We start from the raw sequence: 9094 nt of genomic DNA on the forward strand, positions 1-9094 counted from the left end.
GGAGAGGACTGAATCCCATAAAGAACTTTCTTTCCCTGCACTTCCATATTGCAAGCTGCAGAATCACAGTGGATGCAGTTCATCAGTGAAAAKATTGTTAAAGAGAACAACCTGCATCCTTAACTGGGATACTGAACTCACTCCAGTGCTAGCTAGGCAGAACACCATTAGTAAAAGGTTGTGAATGGACCCCAGTTCCTTTACATGTCAGTTTAAAGGTTCCTTTTACTAGCTTTAGATCAGCAGAAAAAACAGCATCCAGGACATCTTATGTCTCAGTACAGAGAGAGCCTCACAGCAAGGGACCTGCCATCAACAGCCAACGTTGAAGAAATGACAGTGACAAAATAGATAGCCAGATAAATAATGAAAACAGAGATAAGACTCAAAAGAAGCACTTTCCCTTAGGTACAACAGTATTCCAACACCTTTTATTAGATGTTGGGGTTCTTTTGGTTAGTTTTAAACTTTGTTTTATTACTTACCTGACATTTCATGCAAGCACAGCTGAAAGCACCTCACTGTTAATAGCAGCTCCCCTAGGGAGACTACTGGATCACCTCCTTACTCCAGGAGTCACCTTAAAACTGTGCCACATACAGATTTTCCCTGCTGAGAAAAGAGCCTGTTACTACCTTTACTATATTGTACATTGAGGCCTCTGATTTTTTTAGTTGATTCTTACCTACTCAGGTGCATTAAATTCAGTTTTAGCTGACACGTCAAACATCTCTGGAAGCCTCCCTTCCTCTGTTTTCTATTTACTGCACTGTGGRCAGCAAAGTGGTTTCCTATGGAAAACAGGACAGCACCATGGAACACTGATAGCTGCCTGGGAGCTCAGGGAGAGCTTATTTGCAAATGCTGCATTGTCTGCAGATGAAAGTCATCGGTGTCGAAGAGTCACCCACTGGTCACTGCTGCTCCCTACTAAAAGAACTCAGAGACCTATTTCAGGCATGGATTAGCAGAGGCACTGTTATCCCCCTTAGGAATTAAGCTGTGCTCTGTTTTATTTAGCAACACCTGCAGACTATGCAGGTCACGGTGAGCTGGTTTAAGAGAGTTGTATTTAACCCTTTTCAGACTTCCCCAGCAGGARGAGACACCATGGAGGCTGGGGGAATTTGAGGATCTTAAAGAAATAGCCAAAATGCTTCATCCCTGACTGTCTGGTATTTCAGACTCATTGCAACCAGGATACCAGCAGACTGTTGATAAAGGGCAGAATTAAAAAAAAAAAAAAACACCAGATCCACACTGGGGACCTCCTGTGCTCTCAGACTAACCACATTTCTTTTCCCTGTCTCCTTTCAGAACACAGATGAACTGGACATCAGTGAAGGAGACATTGTAGTTGTCATTGCAGAAAATGAGGATGGATGGTGGACAGCAGAAAGGAATGGGCAGCGAGGCTTCGTGCCAGGGTCTTATCTTGAAAAGCTTTGATAAAAARAAGTCCCAGCCCTCAGACTTTACAAATATTCTATTACTGAAAACAACCAGCACTCRAGGTCTGCTTCAGCTGACCAAGGGCATCTCAATAATGTTTTCTACAATTATCAGTCAGAAAAAGAACAACTGACCATGCTTTTCTCTCCCTTGCTCCTGCCTCATCCCAGCATCTTCTGGCCTACAYTGTCTGCAAAAACCATCATCACTGCTGAGAGATTAGGATTAGGATGTCTTGACATAGTCCTACCCTCAGCACACTGTGCTGCTAGCAGCATTGCAAAGCTTGGCAAAACAKGGAGGAAAATCCTGCCCAGATTTCAACTGCATGAAGGAAAAAGGTCAGGGAAGCAAGTGCAGGATAAAGGACTGTCCTCCAGCCAGCCTATGAGCCACCCTCATGGTGACAGCAGCCACCTTCTCTGCCATGGATCCCCTTCTCTCCCTGCACAGGCCATACTGGCATTTTTGACAGTGGATGGTTTATCAGTCATTGACAAAAATACAAAAAACAGTGAATGCAGCAACAGAGGAACACCTGAAGGACYGAGACACATCCTTTATATGAAAACTTGAGGCACTTCCCATCACAACCATCTCCTCACACAATGAAATCCATGCTAGCCATGGCTCTGCTCTGCACTGGATTCTGGGACAGATGATGGGCCCAAGGCTTGCTTTTGCCTTGGTTGGAAGGTTTCCCCAACATCTCTCTGGGATTTTGAAGTTTAAAAATCCAACAACACAAAGAGCAGCTAAGCCAAGCCTCCAGCAGTGCTGCACTGCCATGATTGCTCTTCTCTGAGCACCGAGGAATTGCCAATTGCCTCTTCCTGCAATCTGCACACCCGTGTCAGCAGGGCAGCCTTTTCCACCCGGCTCAGCCTCTCCTCCTCTGCCCCAGGCTGCTCTGTCTCCATCTGCTGCCTGCAGCCTCTGCACTCTGGGGTTTTTGGCACAGGGACATCCTGGTTTCTTTCCAGGCACTTTTAATGTGCTCATTCTTCAACAAACCCTCTTCAAAGAAGGTTGTATTTGTTGGTTTGAACATTGTGCAGGTTCACTGTATTTCACAGATTTCAGCTCTTATCARTCTTTCTAGTTTAATATTTAAGAATGTTTCCAACTGTTACTGTGCTGTACAAGGGATTGATGAACAGCTTCTGCTACCCCTCCCTTCCCAGTATTTCAAGATAGTTAAAAGAATACTAAAACCCGGTGATTTAATTTGAATCAGAGCAAACTATTTCTGGGGGCAGAATGACCCTTTCTACAGTATCACAAAGGTTTCAGGTCTTAAAACTGAATCGAAACAATGAAAATTAATCCTATTGCTACCTGAAATTCACAGGGGAGGGAGAAACTATTGGCTCAGGCACAGCAGGAAAGAAAAATGAAATTTAGATAAAGGAAAAAAGCTATAATGGTCAATGCAATCTTTCCTTAAATGAAACACAATGAAGGTCAGAGACACTTGCAGAACCTTATTGGAATTCTTCAAGAATGGAATAGAAGTTGCTGCAGGCCCTTTTTCTTTAGCTCCCTGCAGTCCTTTGCACAGGCACACCTGTCCTTCCYACATTCCAAGTGCAGCACATCCATATCAGTGCTGAAGAGCTCCCAGCCCCCAGCATTAGCACGGGCTCCTGAAGAGCTGGGATGGCACCGAAGGCAGCAGTGTAAGAACAGCAGTGCTCACCCAGGCTGCAGAGGGAAGGAGAGGTTTCTGTGACTGACAAAGATACACAATAGCTTCAGCTGGGCCAGGACATTGTGAGTGGAGGCTGCCTCACAATCACAGCATCCCTTGATAGCTACTGCAGGAGAGGAAACTGAAATACATTTAATGTATTTACTTCTTGGACACTCAATCTTCCACAAAGACGACTGTAACAGACCAACAAATACATACATTTAGGTAGATATTTTTCAGATTCTTAATTAAACAGAAAAAAAAAATAAACCATTGAGATGCACTTGCTCTAATGGTGTGTGACATATTGATTTTACCAGGAGTCCTTGCTTCTCTGGGGGCCCAGACAACCTCATACAAGGCACTGTGGGGCCCAGTCCTGATTACCCTGAAATCCTATTACGGACCATCTTTGCTTCCAYGGACCACATGGCCTACATCACAGACAGCCAGCTAGAGGAATGGCGGCTGCTGTTTCTATCCCATCAAATCATTCCATATTTTTGCTGTTAAAAGTCAGGAATACAATTTCCTTTCTACCGATCTCTTCTTCTGTCAAGTAATTACTGTTGAATAGCAAGAGGCTGTGGGTATTTTGAAATCTCCCCAKTATCACAGCATTTGGATGCCACATGCTAACTCCAGACTGTTCAGGAAATGAAAAAGCAGCAGCAAKGTTTTCTCATGAATCCTCTCCTTCACATTGTCTAGATATAGCTTGGAACTACTTATCAGCCAAATTCTTCAGTTTGGCCTATCAGCGTGGCAGCACTTGTCACAAATAGAACAGAGATATCAAGAAATACCCACACCCCCTGAGAACATCCGCATTTTAGATGTCATCCATCCACCCACCCCCATCAGCAGGAAAAGCAGGAAGGTCAATTGTAAGTTACTGACTTAATAATACTGCCCTTATTAACATTTCTTCTCCAGTTTAGTAACATTTCGGCAATAAAACTGACACAATCAAGTTATTACTCAATTTTCAGCTAAGAAACTGAAATGGGCCCTTTCCAGTGGGAGGCATTCTTACTCTAAAGTCAAAACATGCATATTGTTCTTTTTTACAATTTACTATAAATTAAGGAGAAGAACAGGAAAACCTGTGCGAAAAAACATTCAACCAATGACAACCACWTGCAATTATGAAATGTCTGCAAGTGCAGTGTGAGGTCCATCTCTGCACAGAACAGATTTCTGCATATTAAAAGCTGCATATGGTATATTAAGAGCCCMTAAGCCAGTAGTAACAACAAAGCAGTATCAGACTAGAAACAGAGATCCAARAGACCCAGCTCTAGGACAGCCAACACAGCCAGGCCTCCTGCCAAGCTCACTGATCTGTAGAGCCATCCAGCCTCCAGCATTTCTGACAACTGGGCAGCTGAAAGGAAGAAATCWACCTCTTCCCAGCTGAGCATGTAGCAGCAGGAGCACAGTGACTGTTCAAGATTTGAAGTGTTTGCCACCAGCTTGAGTTCTGTAGCATCAACAACCCCAGCAGACATCAGCCAAAGGGGTGACAGGTCACATACACAAGGCATAAACAGCAGAAACTCTTACCTTGGTTTCCTTCTTGTCTTGCTTCTTCAAGAGGTGCACTTGTGGTCTGAGTCTCCTCTCCAGAGACAATTTTCTCCCAGTTGCAGCTCCTACCTCACTGATTACTGAATGTAGTTTAACCAGAAGCCAAGAGGAGATGTATTACAAGCCAGGCACCAGGTGGGGGGTGTCTAATAGGAGCCTGGCTGGGCATTAAGGAACACCTAAGCCCAACACTGGTGGGTAACTCACACCCTTTCGGTACCATGGAACCTCCTGGCAGTATCACTGTGACATGGCTGAACTGTGCAGCCTTAGAGAGCACAGGGGACTCTGAATCAGGTCTATACAATCACAGCACAAAGGGTCACTGTCATTTGGTGTGGAGTGGGAACAACTCTGCACAGGACAGGATAAAACATATAGGCCTGAACGGCAGCCTGTGCTGCTCAACACTATCTCTTTTCCCTGGCCTTCTTGTTCACCAGCTTGCAGGGCTCAGACATTGAACACAAAAGCAGTTACCAACCACAKGTATCAGTACTTCACAAGTCCTTAAACAGAAACTACACTCAGAGCTAATGAGAAAGGAAGGAAACAAAGTTGTGATGCTGAGTTTTACCTGGCTTCTGGAAAGTACCYGGCTGCTAGGGGACTACAAGGGCTGATGGGCCGGATTTTGTAGGGGAAGGATACTTGTGTGGAGAAATTAGATTTTGGAAGAGGAATTAGTGTCCTGCCCATGACTAGTTTATTAGCCCCATCCACTGAGAGGGAAAAGAACTTCTAGTCAAAACTCTAAGCCATCCTTTGTCAGCAATTACCTAATTTCAGCAGCCAGCTCACATTTTGCTCAGAGCTACAGTTATCTCCAGATTTGTGCACTCCTGCATCCTGCACTGTGCAAATCTGATCRGTTTTTAGAATAGCTGAATAATCATATTTCCATCAAATTAGCCAGTACACATGGTCCACTGTTCAACTTGTCCTTCTASCAGCTGCTAAAGGGCAGCCGACACCTGATCTGGCACAGAGCTCTGGGGTACCACTAAGTGCACATTTACAGCCCATCACTGCTGGGTGCCATGCGGCTGCAGCCGTTCTATCCCACACACTGCCCTAAAAGGCAGATTTACCGTGTTTTTCTATCCTGACTGAAAGAACAGACTAAATCTTGCTTTTAGATACAAAACTCTAATAGAAATCACCATGACCTCCCGGCAAAACCGGCAGAAATCAGAGTTGACAAGCCTGAAACTTCTAAAAGGAAAGACAAATCATCCAACACCACCAGGCAAACAGAACTCAACCTGGAGCAGAGCTATGGGTTTATAATCAGGGATTCCACATATCATCTTGAGGACAGAGGGTATAAAAACTAGGGGGCAGAGGTGAAATGGGAACAGATACCCTRAGATGTTGYTTGAAATCAGGAGGAATTTCTTACCAGATCTAAAAAAGCCAGTGTTAACCAGATTTGAAAACATAAAATAGCACATGTATCCCAGATTTGCTGCCCTTACCAGAATTCAACTAAACCACCAAATCAAGGCAGACATAAAGAGAAGCATCCAATGTGTTAATGGGTGCAATGCTGAATGAGCTACAGCTGCATAAATAGTGCTTTGACTTAAATTCTCTTTGACTGAAATTCAGGCATTTACTGAAGCCTCTGCCTCGGGGTAAATGGACACAGTACAGCTAAAGACATTCCAGCCTGGACTTGAATGAAATTTCCTGCGTGGAGGATTACACACTTGGATTGTTCAAGCAGCCCAGGCTAAACCCTGAATAAATCAATGGCTTTGTGAAGCAAAGGTATGACTGGAGAAGTYGCACCTCACACCTCACTTTCACCATTCATCATGGGGAGCTTGTAACTCTGACACTGAGCTGAAAATCCTCCTGGCACACAGCATTTTGGTGATTGCTCAGTCCCAGACCCAGCGTAAACAAGCTGGCAGTGGGTGGTGGTCGATCAATACTTGCAATGGAAAACCATGTACAAAAGAACAAATTATATTGGGCACGCAGTGCTTGTTTTGTAATAGGACTGGATGGCTCTGAGGAAGGGGGTTGCAGACGTGAGATTACACTCACACTCAATGCAGGGAGCCTGTGGGGGAGTTTAGTGCATTCCCTTCCACACTGCAAGGGCTCAAATGCTCAACAGCTGCATCTAAAGAATTGTTCTGAAATTTTAAGCTGAAAACAGTCCATGGAGGAACTTCTTGGGAAACTGGTGAACTTTAACCTTCCCAGGATAAGAATGCTAACATAAGTGTGAATGGGAAAGCTTTCAATGCGCTGATAGACGTGAGAAATGCTTTGTCTTTAGAGAAGGGTGCACAGCCCTTCTTGTGTCTGAGCCCTGGGTGAGGAAGGGAGACTTAAGTGACAGTGACTTTGTTCTGCTGAGTGGCAGCTAAAGGTTTTACTAGGTCACTGCTCAATTCAGCAGCCATGGGGGGATTCAGAACTAAAGAGGGATAGATCCAGGCATCTGGAGAAATGCATCCTCCCTGCTTTGCAGGGTCCTTCACCAGCTTTTGTAACCACAGCACTTATCAGCACAAGCTCTAAATTTAACTTACTAAATTTGCTCAGTGTCTGTAATGTATCCTCAATGCACCATTTTTCAGTGSTGAAACTGTTACTGTACAGGCGGAAACAAAGCTACCGGGATAAACAGTGGGTTTAAGCTTTTAAAATGGACATTGCACTCAAAGAGCAAAACCACTTCATCCAGTGCCAGGCTACCGATAACAGGCATGCTTCCCAGGATGGGGCATTCTCCAAGGCCTGCAGTACCAAAAATGCTTAGCTCTTCAGCATGTATTGGGAAATAAAGCACTGCCTGTTGTCTGGCAGCTGTTGATAAAGGCTGGCACAGGACTACTCAATGCCACCTTGGCCACAGGTGACTTATCCTTCTCCCGATTGCAGGTGAGAACGTATGAGCATCACCCCTGCACACCTGATGGGGTAGCAGACTTGCTCAATGCAATTCAATGGCAGACTCATTGAAGCAAGAGCACATCTTGCTGCTTCCTTTGTCCAGGTGGGAGAAAAACTTCAGAACTCCATTCAAAAGCAGTTTTCTAGACCAGACTGCTTTTGCATGCAAGGCACCCTGGATACTGTCAAGCCCAACAACTGCTAGTGGCTTGTTCAAGCATTTTATTTACATGAAGAAAATGCATTCCATTTCTTCARTCACAGCCTGACCTAGCAAAGGTCTGACAGCACAGCTATCCTGGAAAATGCTTGATTTATTCTTTGAAATGGGGCAGGAGCCCATTTAGTGAAAGGAGCTGGTGCCTGAAGCACCACACATCCAAATGAAAGCAAAGCAGTCCATTCTCTGGAGTGTCAACAGGAACAGATCCATGGTTCCACACCGCTGTTGGCTCCTGTTACCAGGAGCAACCCAGTTTGCAGGCTTCCCTCTGGCAAAGAAAGGAGTTTCAACTCAAAAGCTCTGACACATCTTTAGCATTCAGGGTCAAGAAAAGCAGGTGAGAGAAAATGTGGAAAATGTGTGGTTCAGTCCGTATCACTAGAAAGAAGTGCTTCCTTGTTTGCTCCAGAAGGATCAGAGTGGCTCAGGCCCCCAGACTGGAGCTCTGATACTCTTGCTTTTGCAGGTTTAAGTTCATGTCCAAGTTCAATCTAGAAACCTGGCCCTGCTTTTAAATAATAAATAAACTGCACTTTGTTYATCTCCAGTGTAAATACCCCACACAAAACACAACTGAACTCCTGTCCTGGAATCCAGACACTGAAAGAAGTAACATCTGTTGCCAGGCACGGATCCAACAGRGATTACTGCAGTCACAGCAAGGACTACATCAAAGGGCATATGCCTGGACTAAATATGTATTGTGAGCACAAAACCTGTATTGTGAAGATAACTGCCAGAGAGATGAAATAAAGGAACAGGTGGACAACCTCTCCATCTAATGTTTACTTCTGCCAGCACATTAAACATATCCRGGGTGCAGCACATGGCCAAGGAGCAGCCGTATAGCTGTGCCTCTCCAGCAGCCCCTTCTCCATCTAGTAACAAGTAGCCTGCAATCCAGCCTTCTTTTAAACACCAAACCATGTGCTATGGTATACAGAAGGAAATAYGACTTGTTGCAGGACTACCTGAGGACTACTGTGTAGGTTTTTTGCAGATAAACCATCATAGGAGGGTAGAAGGCCGAAGTTAACACCTACTGCTGTGTAGAGCGCAAACTATGACACTGTCCCATCAAAACCAGATCATACCCAGACTTTCAACAGATCAGCAGCAACATAATGCTGCTACCTGCCRTGATTTTTGCTCTCTCCTAATCAACCCCACTACTGAAAGAATTTCCACAAAAACTGAGATGGACAAACAGCAAACCCAGTTAT

General features: G+C 44.7%; 1 protein-coding gene across 4 annotated transcripts in view; it reads left to right on the forward strand.

Moving 5' to 3' along the window:
- Positions 1–3284, forward strand: part of PSTPIP1 (proline-serine-threonine phosphatase interacting protein 1) — a 47572-nt gene extending 44288 nt beyond the window's left edge. For all 4 annotated transcript variants that reach the window (XM_057368710.1, XM_057368709.1, XM_057368712.1 and 1 more), the window contains exon 15: positions 1318–3284. In XM_057368710.1, the coding sequence (XP_057224693.1) occupies positions 1318–1449 (132 nt within the window). In that variant the 3' untranslated portion in view covers positions 1450–3284. The remainder of the gene's footprint in view (positions 1–1317) is intronic.
- The last annotated feature ends 5810 nt before the right edge of the window (positions 3285–9094 follow it).

The sequence above is a fragment of the Malurus melanocephalus genome, unplaced genomic scaffold, assembly GCF_030028575.1.
Source record: "Malurus melanocephalus ecotype Western Australia unplaced genomic scaffold, MMel_1.1 scaffold_96, whole genome shotgun sequence".
NCBI lineage: Eukaryota > Metazoa > Chordata > Aves > Passeriformes > Maluridae > Malurus > Malurus melanocephalus.